This window comes from Phytophthora cinnamomi (assembly GCF_018691715.1).
Source record: "Phytophthora cinnamomi strain GKB4 chromosome Unknown Contig35, whole genome shotgun sequence".
Classification (NCBI taxonomy): Eukaryota; Oomycota; class Peronosporomycetes; order Peronosporales; family Peronosporaceae; genus Phytophthora; species Phytophthora cinnamomi.
Genome location: NW_027150968.1, coordinates 662,598 through 679,507, shown reverse-complemented (window position 1 = coordinate 679,507; position 16,910 = coordinate 662,598). Strand labels below are relative to the sequence as shown.

Genomic DNA, 16,910 nt, shown 5'->3' with positions numbered 1-16,910 from the left:
TCTTGAGCTGACGTGTATATCTGAAGGCAACAAGACGTGATAGATAGTCTTCGGTCTTTCTCCTGAGTCGTAAGAACATATAAATTCAAGTAAACCACGATAAAGTTTGCTCAAAGGGGACTAATAAATCGATGAAAATGCAACGATAGCAACTTCAGAACAGCACGATCAGTATACACTGTACAAAACTCGACAAGTAGGCAAAAATGTTGGTTTGTCGTAGTAATTATGGTCCTTTTTCCACTAACCAAGATACCTAGCATTGATTCATGAATGAACGAACCTATACAACTCGCAGGTGCCTCATTTCGTTATCTCCGAAACCCAGTCCGGGTGCGTTCGCTTGTACCACTCCTCGTACTTCTTGTAGAATCTCCGGTTCCAGTGGCGTGAATTAAACGTACCAATTTGATACTTTTTGAAGTAGTAGTCGGGGGTTCTCCCTTTGTCGGCCAACTTTTGAAATCGCTTTTCAATGTTTTTCGTCGAAAACGGGTTAATGTCACGGAATTTCTCCCTCAGTCTCTGGACGGAACCTTGGAATTTGATGAAGACCGCGCGCTCTTCGTCGTTTTCCGCGTTCGTGGCGTAGGTCATCTTGCTTTCACCTCTCAGCATCCGCTTGTCGTTGTTGTTCTCGTAGTTAGCAGCGAGCATACGTGTCGCCACCTCCTCGCTGTTAGGCTGCACCACCTGTTTCTTGTCCGAGTTGTTCGTGCTCAAAGCATCAGTCGAGGATAGCAAGGTGACCAAAGCCACGAGCAGCACCCACAGCAACACGCGCATGATTAAGCTTCCACTCGTGAGTGAATACTCCTGCTGAGACTTGAGCGCTGCACAACAAATTCTGAACTGAGGAGCGGTCCGTTGAGAGTGCGCAGTTTGTCGCCACAGGTTCTGGTACTACAGGTGTGTCCATGTACTGTACCTATTATAGGGAAGAGCAAAGTAGGATCTGTATCTCGAAGCCAGCTCTATGATCTACGTCAACGATTGTAGGCTTCTTGTACGCAGATAATTTACCATATGATTCAGGTTACACATAAAGAAATCATGGGGGAAACTTACCGCGCGGAACCCATCTAAAAAGCTGGTCAAACAGGCGGTGTCTGGCTTGCCGTGTTTGTTCTCACGCATCCTGGAGTTTTGACGTAGACAATACATGTAAGAACAAACTCAATCGACCACCCCAAATGTGATGACAGCAACAACTACATGTACACTGTTGTTTTCTTACAGCGCATACAAGCGCTAGTATCTGGTGTTCTCGTGCCGTGGATGTTAGTTAACCTGCAGCGTAGGCAGGCGACCAGAACTTACTCCGTGCTTGTTTAAACATATACAATGGCCTTCATAATCGAATTGTGCACTGCAACTACTGTACAATATTCCCCGGCAAATCTGGAATTGCGTCGTCTAATCTACCTCGAAGAGATAGTACGCTCATGCATTCAAGATTTGCGCTTCGTGGAGGCTACGTACTGAGTTTGGAGAACAGTGGAGTGAAAATGTCTACTGGAGGCAAGCGACATGCAAGTGCAAGTGGCAAGTCTGCAGGGGTAAACGAAGTGTTTATAGTGAACCTTTGATATTTGCAGTAGCAAGATTGGGGACACAGCGGCAGGTTCTATTCATCAAAAGCCACCATGCGATCGCCATCGAAAAGAGTGTACACGCGACACAAGCCGATAGTCTGGGCAGTACGGGCGTTCGAACTGCTTCAGACCCGTCGCAGGTGCGGTCTACACGGTGCTCCGCAACGAAGACTAGCTCTTCAAGTTGCCGAAGGAAAACTACTCCTTAAAGAAGCCGTGAAGCCTTAACAGACCACACCTTCCTCCCCAACTTCCGACACGAGACATTCTTAGCCACTAATCGAGTAATTCAGTACATTTGCATCTTTGTACACAACTATGCAAGCTTTGCTACCTCGCAGTCTCTATTGGTCCGACCTTTCCAGATTTGCCGGGGAATACTGTATCGAATTTGACCGTTTATAAATTCAAGAAAGGTACACAAATTGGGAGAGGGTATACTATCAAAACTTAAATGGAAACTTCAGAGCGAAACGGTAATCTCATCCAGATTTTTTGAGGAAATCGTCGCGTCTTCACCTTCGGAGTTATTGTCGCGAACGTCGTAGCAACTGATGGATCAGCCCTCAAAACACGGAGAAAGCCTAGGTGTTGTTGCAGAGCGACTCACAATGTCATCGGGTACGGCATTACAAGCAGTTTGGTGGAGATTGTTAACCTTACAACAAGGGCAAACTCATATTTTTTTTAATTTTAGGGTGAAGTATCAACAATATACAAAAATATACAAAAATATTCTGAAATCAAGTCAGAATTGTTTTTATCCTAAGATTTGTCCTTTGCTGAAGCCAGTTGGGGAATAGAATAAACTGGTCTTCGTATACTCAACACATGCTATTCAATTTGTCAATTCGGCAAGGGTACACAATTTGGCGTTATACCTACTGATGTTTCCCGCAGAGACATTTTCCCGCAATTATCTTACTAATTCAGTACATCTGACCAGACAGCTGTGGCAAATCTTGCGCACTGGCAGACTCCAGCACACTCTGTGTTCGCGGTAGATAGCCGATGGCAGTTGCAGATTCAGCGGGGACACCTGTATTTGAATCTGGCAAAGATAAACAGACGAAGCTGTCGATATTACCCTGTAGTAGCCTTAAACCGTTCCAGAATACTTGTCCTCTTTTGCTTGAGTGCTTCGGGATTCGTCAATATTTGCCTAAAACGACTAAGATCGGTCTTAATAGAAAGCAGGCGCTCTGACGGTTTGAATGGTGGGTAGACCTTAAGAGAGCTCTCAAAATTGACAGCGTCATGGCCTCAAAGGAGCTTTTGCACCCGAATCGTCCACAGATGTCGCCCAGCCTTCCTCTCGTTCCTCAAATCTCAGCTATGAATGTCAAACGAATCAGGAGAGAGCTTACAGTGATGGAGCGTCGACAGGCAATCAGCTCTGTCCTCGTGCGTTCAAACGGAGGCAAACCGCGTCGAAATGCGGTGCATGAAGTGGCCAGCATCTTTGGCGTTCACAAGAGGACGATTGCGAGGCTGTGGAAGCGTGCCAAGGCGAATGCAGTGCTTTTTGGGGTGTACGAGGCGCCGTCTTTGAAGCACCGATGTGGCAGGAAGCCGCGTGACTTGGCTGCTGCCCTTGAACGCCTCCGGAACGTCAGCCCCCATGAACGAACAACGCTTCGCTCGGCGTCAACAGCTTCGGGCGTGCCGACTACGACGCTGTTCCGTCGTCTCAAGGAGGGCAAGTTGCGCTCGTGCACAAGCGTGACCCGACCACTGCTCACTGCCGGCAACATGCAGGCCAGAGTGACGTTCTGCCTCGACCACGTTGCTCACATGGCAAAAACGAGGCTTCGCGACTTCCTTTATGCATCCCCTGCTCTTACCGGTACCACACAGTCTCGGTTATACGAACAGTAGCTAGCGTAAACACAACTGGCCATATTTAAACCAAGTATATTTGGCGACGTGATAAATATTCTGAAACGGAGTGGTCAGGCATATTAATAGTGCTTAGTGTCTGTCTTTTTGCGTTAGCGCTTAAGACCTACCTCTTTTCCAACTCGCTACCGGTAGGCCCGTAGTCGAGTCCGTAATATGGTCCTGACACTCGTGATCCCCGCTTCAGTGTAACGATGGACGCTCGGCTAAACCAACTCGCAGAAGATGCCTCTGTGGCGCTTGGAGAGGCGTTCGCGTCGACGATAACATTCTGCTGCGATCTGAAAGAAGACATAACAGTCATCCACTACGTGTTGCTTCTGAAGGATTCCACTGAGGAAGACAAACGATCCGCAGCCCGCGCGCTGGGAAATCTCGCCAAGAGTAGCAGCAAGGCTCGTGAGGAGGTAATATCCAGTGGGGGTCGCTGCGCCCTGATGCGGCTGCTTCGTTATGGCGATGATGAAGGGAAGCAATGGGCTGCGTACGCACTTGCTTACACGGCACTCGACAACGAAAACAATGCGGCCACACTTGCGGAAGAAGGAGCCATCGAACCACTGGTTCGCCTCCTCTCTGGCACGGACGGGCAAAAGGAATTTGCAGCTCGAGCTCTGTGGAGCCTCGCCAAGGACAGCAACCGCCAACCGTGAAGCGATCACCAAAGCTGGTGCCATCAAACTGCTCGTTGATCTTTTGCAAGACAGGGCTGACAGTCATGTTGAGAGTATTTCAGACGCACTGGGAAGCCTTGACACTGACTGCGATAGCAACTGTTCGGACATCGTTCATGAAGGAGCCATTTCGCCTCTTGTGGCTGTATTGAGAAGAAAATCTGCCACATTGACCGAGTCTGCGGCCAACACACTGTGGAGGCTTGTCCGAAGCAATCAGGCGTGTGCAGCAGAGATCGTTGCTGCTGGAGCAATTCCCGTTCTCGGCCCACTCCTCCGCGGTGATAGCAAACACTGGGCCATGAAACTCCTTGCTGCTGTTTCGGGCGATATCGATACTAACGCCGCAGAAATTGTGCGCACGTCCGCCGTTACTCCATCGATCGAGCTTCTCCAATCCGGAACTGACGAAGAGAAGGAAGATGCCGCAGAGCTCCTTGGGTCGATTGCTAGCATCGATGCTGCTATTCGCACTGATATTTCAAGTGCTGGCGCCATTCCGCTTTTCATCGGATTGCTTCGTGCTGGAACTGAGAAACAAAAGGAACATGCTATACGTGCGCTGGCGAACCTTGCTTCCGACAACGACGCCAACCGTTCCGAGATCGTACGCGAAGATGTGGTCGTGATGCCCGTTCAGTTACTGGGTTCCGGGACTGAAGGCCAGCAGGACGCGACATCAAAACTTGTTCACAATCTTGCCAAGGACAGCCCCACCAACCGCGTTGAGATCGCCGAGCGCGGAGCCATCGCCCCCCTCGTGTCGCTAGTCCGATACGGAAATGACCTGCAGAAGATCTCCGCTGCGCTTGCCCTCGGCAGTCTTGCGGAGCAGAACGAAGCGAACAGCTTGGAGATGTCGCGCCAAGAAGCGATCAAGCCACTTGTGGAGCTGGATCGATCAGGCTCTGCCGAGCAAAAGACAAGCGCTGGGTACACTCTTCGAAGTCTGGCTGGCAGCAGTGAGAAACTTCGATCCGAGGTTACTCGCGAGGGAGGAAAGGCGTCGCTAACGGTAGTGCGACCTGGGTCTGACGATAAAAACGTGTCGTCGTCGAAGGTGGCAAACAAGCACTTAAGCCCGGCATCAGCCAACGCATTCGCACGATTTTCTCGAGCAAGTGATCGTTGAACTCTGCACAGGTGCATGAAAACTGGGTTCTCTTAGAAGTAATACTCTACAGTTATTTTTTTTTCTTCATCGGTCTCCATCACAGTTGGGAGAAGCGCTGTACAGCCAGCCAGTAGGAAGACTCGTTCAGCAGCACAGGCTTCTGGTTCTGCTGCTGCTTGTGTTGCTTCGGACGTTTTGAGTCTTTTGCTGTCCGCACAGTAAGAGACCTGGGTCCATCACCACGTTGACTTCTTTTCTCACTGGTAGTGGTGACACCTGCATCCCCCTCCAACCGCCGCTTAAGAGACCGAAGTACAGACAACGTGGAAACCGTTGTGGCGCACTCCCGCGGCCTGTTTCTAGCGGTAGCTGTGGCGTCGGATCTCGCCTTTTCTGGCATGGTTTGCGGTGTTTTGCACCCGGTTTCTTCTCTTCTAGGCTCGGTATCAGAGACCAACCTCTTCGGGGTCCGCGGTAACTTGAACTCGCGCTTGTTCAGCCAGCAAACGTAGGCACTGGGTGCCATTTTCTCTTTTTCGGACTACTGTACGATAGTTTATTGACTTTTGGGGTTTTGAGCTTTTCCCGCCAAACATAACCTGTTTAAATCCATATTTATGACATAGTAAAGGATCGTCCTGAAAATCGTCTTCAAGACAATCATTCTTGGTCGTACGGTAGATCAATGTCAATGTGAACCTACCTGGTAAGCATTTCTATTACTTGAGTAGTGTTTGAGGGACGTCACTCGCTCGACAACTGCAACGAACCCCCACACTGCTCCAAGCCTTGATTTTTTCTCTCTCTCTCCGAAGTCCGCAACCATGACTGTTTTCTCGTTGACTTGGTAATCCCTGGGAAGGGGGTGGTGGTGGGCGAACTTTCGTTCTGTGCTCCGAAGTGACCGATGGCCGGGAGGAGTGCAAGAAGCTGCACGACCGACCCCAGACGACATCTTGGGCGAGTTGGCCAGGATAGAGAAGAACAGGCAGCTGCCGCCGAGCGATCCCGTGGGCAGGTACGAGAATGTGCTGGTCGAGTACCTGCACCAGTGCTACTGCCAGCAGAAGCTGGTGAAGGTCGCGCACCGGACGATGATGGACGAGCCGGCCCCCATCTACGAAGAGATCGCCATGCTCTTCCAGAATCTCAACCTCGTGGGATGGCGCACGTGGCCGACTGGAGACGCCAGTGGGGGGGGGGGGGGGGGGGCAAGGAGAGAAAACGAGACAAGACGAGACGATGAGGTCCGGTTTCGCGAAGGTGGGGTTCAGCAGTTGCTGCATGCTCAGGCTGGAGTGGGTAGATCAACCAAGTAGCATCGAAGAAGTGTGAAGCTTGTGGAGGAAGGCGGTTGCTCGGTCTGCGGGGATTAAGACGCTGATGATGGTGAAGACGCCTCCATTAGCAGCACCGTTGTTGGTCTCATGAGGGGGATTAGTGGAGAAGGCCCTAAGGAGTGAGAGGAGTGTCTGCTTTGTCTTTGTGCATGCCTATGTGGTCGACGAGGATCGAGCGCTCCTGCACGAGCTGGACGGAGTTCAGGTGTTGACGAACCTGGCTCGGGATGGTCGTGACTATTTCACTCGTGCATGCGTTGGAGTGCTTAGCGTGGTCAGCTTGGGGAGATGCAACGGTTGACGAGCTAGAACTGGAAGCAATAGGAAGTTGTGTTGGGGATATCGGTGCGGAAACGGTGGCAGCGGCAGTGGCAAACGTAGACGGTGATGAAAGACGACAGCATTAATGCGATGCGCCTGTATCGCCGCAAAAGGAGATGTAGACAGGTTGAGAGATGTTGGGGCTGTGATAGCTGTGCTTGGATTGCTAAGAAACGGAAGTGACTCGCAGAAGATGTGGGCCGCGGAAACCCTGCGGCATCTGACGATTCAGAACGAGGAAATCCGCGCGGAGGTTGTTGCCAACGGCGCTGCAGGATCACTCGTGGTCTTGATGTTAATCGGAACGGATGCACAAAAGCAGCGTGCAGTGTATGCGTTGGGAAATCTTGTCGACGTCAAGGAGGTTATTAGTGAAGTTGCTGAAGATCAAGTGATCATGACACTGGTGACGCTATTTTTGTCGGCGCTCGACCTATTACGTCACTCAGCCGTGTACGAGGCTGCGTTTACCGCTTGGCCAGCCATGGTACCGCAGGGTGCGCCGAAATTGAATGCCATGGCGGCATTGCACCACTAGTCGGACTTCTTCAAACGGGAACAGATACGCAGGTATATTTTGCTGCAAACACACTGGAACTCCTTAATGCCGGAAATGCCACTCAAATAATGGTGTCGCGAAACCCGGGGTGTTTCCAAAGGGGAAAGTTTAATAATGAAGAAAGCAAGACACAAATGTAAGGACGCGAACTAACTTCTAACTTGCTACCGTTCTTGCGTTCTTGCTCAGGTCCAGTTCTCGTGCAGTCTTGGGCGTGTGCCCTCGCCCACTTACAGCTTGTGCCTCGTGCACCCAGCTAGTAGGGTCCCCTGCCGTAATCCTTGTCGTAGCCCATAGGTGCTGCTGCGCGTGCCCTGTTGCCTCCTGCTCTTCTCATTGGACGCTAGACCGAGCAACACCGCAACTTGACGCTGCAGCCGAGCCCAAGCTTGATATTGGGCCGCAATCATGGCGACACTGGCCTCCAACGCTTGGTCACGGCAGTCGCGTCTTGTTACTCGTCGAGTTGGGCACGAAGCTCGTCGTCACCACTAGCGTTCACGTAGTCGCGCACCTTTGTAGGCACATCCTGAAGCAGTGCAGCGAGAGGTTCCCATGAATTCTCGATGGGTTGCAGACCCAACCACGAAACGGAAAACTCCCAGCGTCCGATCCCCTGGTTGAAGCGGTGATTAGCTAATTTGTCCACGCCGAGCAGCATACCTTGGCTTGACACGAGTTCTAGCAGCTCCGTAGTCGTGTCCAGTTCGGCGTCGGCATAAAACTACAGGCAAGAAGCATGCACCTCGTACTTCCGTCCCGTAACTAAATGTTCAATTTCAAATGAGTGAGTACAGCGGCACCTACCTTAAAGCGACCTACCCAATGACCAAAAGCTTATGATTTGGCAGACGTTGATGAATTCTTGACCACAGGACAAAATCGCCCACATCAAAATTGGCAGGATTGCCATGGTGTGCTGCCATGTCGCGCAGTCGCTGGCGTTCCCTCACATTGACCACCTTTTGGTGAATGTCGTGCAGCGATGAACGAAGTCGATTCACGTGCTCACTGATATTGTCCAGATCAACCACTCGCTCACCTCGCTCGCTCGTTGCGGGTACCACGATCGCGTCGAGAGCCGACGCTGCAGGTAGCGCCGTGAATACTTCGACTGGAGCACGGCCTGCAAGCGAATGAACCCGAGCGTGGTTCAAGTTTGCCTGTGCTGCTGGCAGCAAATACGGCCACTCGTGTTGGTCTAGCCTGTATTCCATCAGCAGTGCCCTGAATATTTGTAGTACATCCTTGTTCAATCTCTCGACCGTTCCGTTGAGCCATGGCGAGTAGACCGGGGAAAAACTAAGCTCCATTTTCAGTCGCGCAGCAAGGTGCTTCATCATTTCAGTTCGGAAATGCGTCCCTTGATCTGACTGCAGCGTCTTCGGCATCCCATATCGGGCGTACCAAAGTGTAAGCGCCTCAGCTGCGATATAGGCTGTTGGCGTGGCACACGGAAAAAGCTCACAGAAATGTGAAAGTCCATCTTTCACCACCAGGAGGTAACTTGAGTCGCCGAAACCTTCTCCGAGCGACAGGAAATCCCAATGAATACCTCGTTCCTCTCATTCGCCTGTAGTAGCGGGCCGTACGGACGCGGAATTTGACGCGGTCCCTTGAAGTGTTTGCAGAGTAGGCACTGGCGGACAAATTTCGCCACTTTGTCCTCTAACTTCGTGATGTAGAAGCGTTCCTTCGGCGCCAACAGCATAGGTTCCTGGCCGCGGTGTCCTTGCGAGCCACAATGAGCAACCACGAAGATGCGTGCGAGCAGATCCTTTGCGTTACCAGGGATCCGCATGCGGTAGTTGATCATGACCACACCATCCACCTCCACCGAAGTAGTCTGCAGCCGCGAAAGCTCACGAGAAGCGGCCTGCTGTGCAACTTGAATGTCACTACGCGTAGGAAAAACAAATCCTCCGTCGCCAAGAGGTCGGAGCCGAGACAGGGTGTCGATCGGGCGGCTTGGTGTCGTCGGGTGCGCACTGCGTCTACACTGATGGTGTCACGGACATGCCAGCGAGAGATGATGTCTGCCCAGACATTTTTTCTCTCCTGGAATGTGTTCAATAGTATACTGGAGCCCACACAACCGCATGGCCCAGCGCTGTAAGCAGTCCCGAACATGTTTCTTCAGCTCTACACTCGGCGCAAAAATATAAGCCAGATTTGCGTGATCACAGTAAAGACGGAATCCATTGGGTCGGAGCAGGAGATAGTCGAGGTCATGACATGCCTTGACAATGGGGTATGCCTCCTTCTCCACCACCGTCCAGCTGAGCTCTGAGTGCTTGAACATGCCACCCTTACAAACAATTAGCTCGTGCTGCTGCTCATCCACTGGCAGCGATGCGTCCCATTGACGGACTTGCATGACGACAATGCTATAACCAGCGGCAGATGCATCCGTGAAGAGAAGCAGCTCTGCATCCGGATCAGGGAACGCCATCATTGCAGAGTCGGCGACCAGGGACACAACGGGTGCGTAAGCTGTTCACTCTGCGGGGTTCCATGTTGCCCGCACCACAAGCACTCTAGCTCGATCAGCGAAGACTTGGCCATGTTGAGCTTGACGATCTCGAAAAAGGCGCGGAGTGTCATCAGGAATTCCTGCACGGTTGGCGCGAACAGAATTACATCATATACCCACACTAGAGCAGAGTGAGGTATTAGGGGGGCCAGTTTGGTCTGCACTTGGCTCTGGAAATGCAGTGTCGAATCCATTGCGCCCTGCGGGACCCGACATGGAGTGAAGACACCGTCTGGTGTAATGAAGGTGAATATTGCTCGACTAGCCTCATCCAGCGGCAGCTGCCAAAACCCTTGCGTGAAGTCAACTCGCCCGAATACCTTCTTGTTCTGGAAGCCGTCGGTCGTCGTGGCAACAGAGGGCATCGTGCCAGCGATGGGGACTGTCATTCCGTTGACGGACCTACAGTCAATGGTCAACCTGAACTGATCTTGCGTACCAGGCTTGCGTACAGGGACGACATCACTCGCCGAGCGAGATGCATTGTTCTGCTCCACCAGCCCGTTATCCACCGAAGTCTGCACATACTCGCGGATGAATTGCGCCTGTAGCGGCGCGTACTTGCGCGGTGGGCTCCGATATGGCACCGTGTCTGCTCTCAGGGTGACCCGAAGAGGCTCAGCGTTCGCAGGGGGGGGGGGTCAGGACCCACGCTCTCACGCCACACGTCAGGGTATGTGTCCAGTATCTCGCGCAGCGTACTGAGGTGCTCCGGCGGCATGCCATTGGCTGCTGCGCGGTCAATCATCTGGTCAAACCCGTTGACATGGTAAGCGGCGACTTGGTCGTCAGCGATGCTGTCTCCGACGGGAAACTCATCCGTTTCATCTTCCAGTAGTGATGGGCCAGCAAATTGGGCAAGTTGCTGCTCAACATCAATACCGAGGCCCTTCAAGACATCACGGCCTAGCAGAAACTCGTCACCGGCCCCCGCCAATATTAGACACGGTACCGCGTGTAGCAATACCCGACCTGTCAAAGTGGTTAAGTCCAAGTCCAATAGGACTTCTAGGTCACACATTTGGGTCCGTCCGTCGGCCATTACAGCCTCCACAGCATGTAAGAGAGCAGTTGGCTGGAGGGTGGGCTGCATAGCACGAAGCGAATCGAACACACCGCGGGGCACAACACTCTTGTCAGCACCCGTGTCAACACCCGTGTCAGGCGAGTAGGGCGTCTCCAGGAGCCCATTGATGCGGACCGATGCCGAGGGTGTTGTGTACCGCGCAGCCTTCGACCGAAGGGCGCCCGAGCGCCGCTCCTTGGCCTCGCGGAACTTCTTCCGCGCCTCTTCGCGTTGCATCTCCGTCGCTGTAGGGCAGTCCTCGAACCAGTTCGGTCCATTGCAGACCCGGCAGCCGTCATGTGGTGGGGCGCGGGCCGGTTGCGAGGCCCGCGTAGACTGCGAAGTTGGCGCCGGTGCTGGTGGCGTCGATACAAAGGCCGCCGTCGGGCGCGTCGGCCCGCTCTTGTTGGTATCGGCTCGCTGCGGTGTCCGTTCTGGTTTTGCCGACTTGGAATCCCCTCTTTCAGCATAATCCTGTGAAACCGCTGTTGTATTTTCGCGTGTTCCAATATCAAATCAAAAAAGGGCGACGTCATCAGATTTGCAGTCACGCCTATCTAAATCGATGAGCCGATTGATCTGAGCCTTTACGACCGGGGGCTGCAGTGTGGTGTAGGAACACGCGCTAATTTATATATTGGCACACTTTCCCCACCAACAACACTCACCAAGTCACCGAAGACTTAATGGGCTTGTTACGGTTAGAACCTGAAGGCCCAGGAATTTTCCCTTGCACCGGGTTGATGTTTCCCTTGTGTACCGAGCTTCCGCTAGTCGACAGACGGAAGACTCAGCGTCACTAGCCACGAGCAAATGATAGCATGCTCTCACACACAAAATATACCTCGCAGGCCCTCAGAAGGAAGGGTCCCGGCCTGTTACGGCGTGACACGAGGGTGCCGGAGCTATACTCCGGCGGGAAGAAATAAATGGAGTGCGCTCTCGCTCCTCCAGTTCCTGGCGACGACTCGTCGCTACCAATACACCGGCCACTAACTCTTGGCCCTGCCAGGGATGAACACACGCTACACTAGTAAATGTGCCCAGCGACAGTCATAATCCTACCTACCAGGTTTACCTTTGAGCTGCAGGTCGTTCACTGCACGTACCGGTGTCGCCCTTGCGTGGTTGGGAGGAAAAACTGTTCTGTTATTGTTGCCCGAAGGCTTATCTTGTCTTCTCTCAAGTTTCCTATCGATCAATACAAATATCAAGTATAAACGCGTCCGCTTTGGACCGCCAATTGTAACCTACGACTCTTCGGCCATTTCTCTGCGACGTGACGGCGCTACCGACGACTCAAATGGCCGCTGAAACGCTACCGACGACTGGGGACAGGAGCTGACGACTCATAAGTTCGGATGTTGCCAGTTGGTTCACACCGTACTTAGTGAGCTGCAGCCGCCAGCGCCTGACTTGGGACCGTCGACAAGTCATCGTCACCTGCCAATTTAGGCCAATCAGCGACCGGGGAGTTTGGTCCAATGACTGGCGATGGATTGTGACTGACCAGTTGGCACCGGCGCCTCGAGTCTTCTTCGCCCCCTGTCTCGGCTTTGGGTTTTGGCTTCGGGTTTCATTTCCCGATATGCGACGAGGTCCGAGCCAATTCTTGGCCAGGACCCATCAGTCAGAAGCCCAAACCCTACCACGTACCGGCCACATGTCACTTGAAACGTGGATATTTCTTGACCCAAGTCTGGTTTTTGTACATACTTCAAGTTGTGCTGGCTACGTCTGGAAACTGAGCTCTGCGAACGTCGAGTTGCGGCGACCCCAGATCCCCAGGTCTGAGATCCGAATTCGGTCTGGAGTCTGAGGTCTGAGAATCGCTCTAGAGGCCACAGATCTGAGGTTCCAGGCCTTGAATCGGGCCTTATGGGTCTGTGATTTGAAGTCCCATGGTTGCTTAAGTCTCAGACCCCAGGTCTCAGATTGGTGACCTCACAGTTTGGAATGCCCGGAGTTCTGAGACCTGAGAGTGGTGGCAAAAGTCTGAGACTTGGTGATTTGGAGTTCGGTCTGAGGTTTGCCTGTGGACCAGACCCTGAGATGTGCAGTCTGGGGTCTGGGGAGAGGGCGTGGCGTGCGGCGTCTGATTTCATCTCGGCTTTGGGGTGCCACAACTGAGATATGGAGTCAACATCGTAATTTTGCCCCCAGCTCAGATTTTCAGCCCGGCAGTCCCTCAACTTGTGCCAAAACTGAGACACGGTGATTGTGGGCGCAAGTTGGTGTCTGGATGCACGATGTTCGTGAGGATAAGTGCCAACTGGTGAAAGACAGCTAACGCTCCGAGCGTAGGACGTGACTAAAAGCCTACGGCGTGCCTGCAGGGCCTGAAGTGCGGCTTCGTGGTCTCACATATGAAGTGGGTACGCAAGCAATGGCTACATTGCCGGTCTGGGAGCTGCGATAGTTGCTCTTTGATGTTGGTGGTTGCCGCTTGGAGGGTCACACCGAAGGGTCGCCCCGTTGTGGCTTTTCGGCCCCTGGTGTCAGGCACACAAGATTCGGCCTGACCAGTCGCCTATGGATCTGGGCCAACGGGAGCCACAGGATTTGGGCGTCATCCGGATTACACCTGATTTGTACCCAGAGTAATCAGTGTAATCAGGTGATGACAGACCAAGTCCGCCCAATCCCGGCCACAAGATCCTGGCGTAATCAGGATATCACTGATTTGCACCCAGGTGTAATCAGTGTAATCAAGTGATGACTGACACAGACAGGCCAATGGAAGGGCCGACGCGCATTCACGGGCGCCGCCAAGCCAGTAGCTTAGTGGGTGTCTCACCCTTGTTCAAGGTGTACCCAGGAGATGTTTGCACCCTTACTTGATAGGCCCTTTGTATGTGCATGTGCATGATAATAATCAGAGTTTGTTTTGCCCCGAAGACCGCAAGCTGCGGAGTTCGTCTTGCGCCGACGGGCGTGTTGCTACACAGGGACCAAGTCCCTGCCCTCGGCGGCGCGCGCAAGGTCAAGTGGAGTCGCTACGAGTGTTCTACGGTCAAGCTCAGCTAACTCCAAATAAATTCAAGTTCAACAACCAAGCCTTTTCGTGTTTCGGCCTGGTTTGCCTTCGTTGTTGTATTTCCACACGCGGGACATTGGTTTTGCTTGTTTTTCGTGCTGGTTGGCTGGTTTCCTGGCGGTGCTTCATATTTTCGGGCGGAAGGTGCTCCGCTCTGAGGTTTCGGCAGAGCAACACCTGGGATAGTGGTTTCTGGGGTTGCTAGTGGTATCCGTGTGGCGCGAATAGTCTGGGATAGTGGTTACCAGCTTCGCTGTGTCGCCTACATCAAGGCGTGGTGCGCGGAAGTCCCAGGGTGCAGAGCGAGAACCCTGGATCAAGGCAGGCTCAGACCGAGCCAACTCTCGGGGCCACTCTGGTCTGAGGGGCGAGTGAAGACCGTTGTGCGGCTCTCAGTCTGAGCCGCCGGAGGAAGTGTCGTGACTGGAAGCGACTCGAAGCCGGAGTCGCTGAGCAAGGAGGAGGCTGTTAAGGCCCAGAGTCCAAGGGCCTGAGAAGAGAAGTGGACTAAGTGTGTGTGGAGTGAACGTGTTTATATTCAAGAAAACGGGGCACGGCGGACTCAGCACGTGCGTACAAGGGCCTTCCAAGCAAGGAGCAAGCTTCGTCTGGGGGCATCTGGGAACTGTCGAGTTCGGAGGCAGCTGGTGTGGCCGACGCAAGTCTGGGCCCACAGCGTAGCCTTAGGAAGAACCAAGTCAAGGGATTGCAAGAGTGAGGAACACACGCCTCACCCAGCTTGGGATCTGAGATCTAATCTCAGATTCTGAGTTGAGTGGTCTGAGATCGAGGTCTAGCCGCAAGGCTATTCCCTGATTTTGGAGCCCGCATCGTCACAGATACCACAACTGCCCCCACCGCGACTCGATCCGCGTGCTGGTGAGCGTCGGGGTGTTCCTGCGCCATGGTCGGTACTTCGCGCGCTGCCCAGTCCGCCGTGAACTGGGCGCTCAGAGCTCTCGGTGTGTCTCGTTCTTCGCTCCAGGTAAGCCAACTTCTCTTGTCCGCTCGTCGCCTTCACTGCTAACCAGGATCTTGGTATCTTGGTCAGCCTTCGCCTGGTCGAGGAAGCGCTTGGTGCTGGTGGTCCGCCTGCCGTTCTTGCTGCCTCGCTGTCGGAGGATGAGAGCGTTGCTGAGTCAACTGGCAGCTCGTCCACGGTGAGTTTCCTGCTATCTTCTCGCCTTCTGTGGGCTTCACGCGAGGTACTGATGCTTGACGGCTTTGTGCGTCTTGCTTCACAGGCTGTCTTGTCATTTCCGGGGTTGAGTTCATTTGCTGGCGGCGATACGCCGAGCCAAGCTTTGCTGGAAGCGTCTGCTGAGGCGTCCGCGTCACTGGCCACCTCTCCTGCTGCTCCTTCGGTACGTCCAATTGACTTGCACCTTGATCTTGAGCTGCTGTCGCTTACCTTCGAGGTTGTTATCTTCGTCTCTTGTCTTGCAGGACACGTCTCTGGTTGATGTGCCCGTTGGTAATGCTGCCGGCGACTCGGTTGTGCTCCAATTGTCGCAGCTAGTTGCTCGGCGTTCTACTTCGAGTGCTGAAGCTGGCTGTTCTACCACCGACGACGCGCTGATCACGGTGTCGCGTGAAGCCCTCGAACAAATCGTCATGGAGGCTAGCGCTGAGGCGTCGGAGCGCGTGATCGCGGTGTTGGGCCCTCGGCTGGATCTCATCGGTCGACTTAACGTCACCTTGCACCAGGGCACCAACATCCGTGGAGACCGCCACGTGGACTCTCACTTGGCTGCCACTCGCTCGCTGGGAGACGTGGTGGCAGCGGCTCAGCCCAACATGGGAGTCCACGATGACATCAACTTGGACTTGCCTGTGATGCGAGGCCAGTTGCATTCCGCTGAAGCCGCGCGTGCTGCCGCCAAAACCTCGGTAATGAAGGAATCGTTCAAGCACGAGAACACCATGGTGCTCCTCAAGCAAGCAAGCGCGGAGCTCGAGCACTCCAAGAAGGAGGTCAAGCGTTTGCGGGTCTTGGAGGCTCACTACCTCCTAGAGATGGAGGGTCTTCGTGGAGCCGTGGATGCGCACACCTAGACGGCCGCCCGCTTGGAGAACCGCGTGAGAGCTGCTGATGACGAGTGCGAGCGGCTGGCCCTCCAGCTCACTCGCGAGCAGACGGCGTTCAAGGCTGCCGTGGAGTCGTCGACTGCCCAAAGCAAGCGTCCGCATGATCTTCTGACTCGCTTGGATGCCGGCGATGACTCGCCGTCGACTCGCCTCCAGCGCCGAAATGAAGAGTAGATGAAGCGACTAACGCGCGCCAACCGGACTCTTCGAGCGCACGTCAAGTTTGAAGACATGGATCCAGATGTTTTTGTGCTGATCTCCGAAGGTTCGTACTGATTGCCGAGTTACTGCATATGTTGGCTTGTGTTCTGACTCTGGGCGATGACTCATTCTTTGTAGGTTTGTCGACTGGCGAGTTGAACTGGGATCTGCTGGACATCAGCCAAGAGACTCGGCGAGTCCTCAAGGACATGCTGGCAAATCCTGATCCGTCACGAACCGAGGATGTCATTGCTGTTGACTTGGCCCACGATGCCTTCCTGGAGTCGGATTCCCACGTCGAGCTGTCGTCGGAGGAGGAGCGGTCGACTGAGGAGAACAAGACAACACCTGGAACTCGTGCTACCGACGTCGAAGCAGACCATGCTTAGCGCTCCGCTCAAGTTGGTCGCTCAAGAAAGCGCTCCTCGCAAGAGGAGGCCGGTTCTCGACATCCGGGTGGTCGGTCAAGCTCCGTTTCTCGTT

At 53.6% G+C, this 16,910-nt stretch overlaps 3 protein-coding genes across 4 annotated transcripts; 1 reads left to right on the top strand and 2 right to left on the bottom strand.

Annotated features, from left to right (window-relative positions):
• Positions 1 to 303: 303 nt before the first annotated feature.
• Positions 304 to 786, bottom strand: IUM83_17031 (putative secreted RxLR effector protein; the record flags this gene model as incomplete). Its single annotated transcript, XM_067941957.1, has 1 exon — positions 304 to 786. The coding sequence occupies one exon, from the start codon at positions 784 to 786 to the stop codon at positions 304 to 306; it is 483 nt and encodes a 160-aa protein (XP_067792436.1).
• Positions 787 to 4,469: 3,683 nt separating this feature from the next.
• On the top strand, positions 4,470 to 7,481 carry IUM83_17030 (Vacuolar protein 8; the record flags this gene model as incomplete). The annotated part of the gene is made up of 3 exons (XM_067941956.1): positions 4,470 to 5,197; positions 6,184 to 6,453; positions 7,115 to 7,481. The coding sequence occupies 3 exons, from the start codon at positions 4,470 to 4,472 to the stop codon at positions 7,479 to 7,481; spliced, it is 1,365 nt and encodes a 454-aa protein (XP_067792358.1).
• A 475-nt stretch (positions 7,482 to 7,956) lies between these two features.
• Positions 7,957 to 10,783, bottom strand: IUM83_17029 (Gag/polymerase/env Polyprotein; the record flags this gene model as incomplete). 2 transcript variants are annotated; one of them, XM_067941955.1, is made up of 6 exons in its annotated part: positions 7,957 to 8,226; positions 8,310 to 8,320; positions 8,910 to 8,940; positions 9,058 to 9,400; positions 10,030 to 10,627; positions 10,696 to 10,783. In XM_067941955.1, the coding sequence occupies 6 exons, from the start codon at positions 10,781 to 10,783 to the stop codon at positions 7,957 to 7,959; spliced, it is 1,341 nt and encodes a 446-aa protein (XP_067792410.1). The 2 variants fall into 2 exon arrangements, with proteins under 2 accessions (XP_067792410.1, XP_067792411.1); XM_067941954.1 differs by lacking the exon at positions 7,957 to 8,226 and adding an exon at positions 8,227 to 8,253.
• Between the last annotated feature and the right edge of the window lie 6,127 nt (positions 10,784 to 16,910).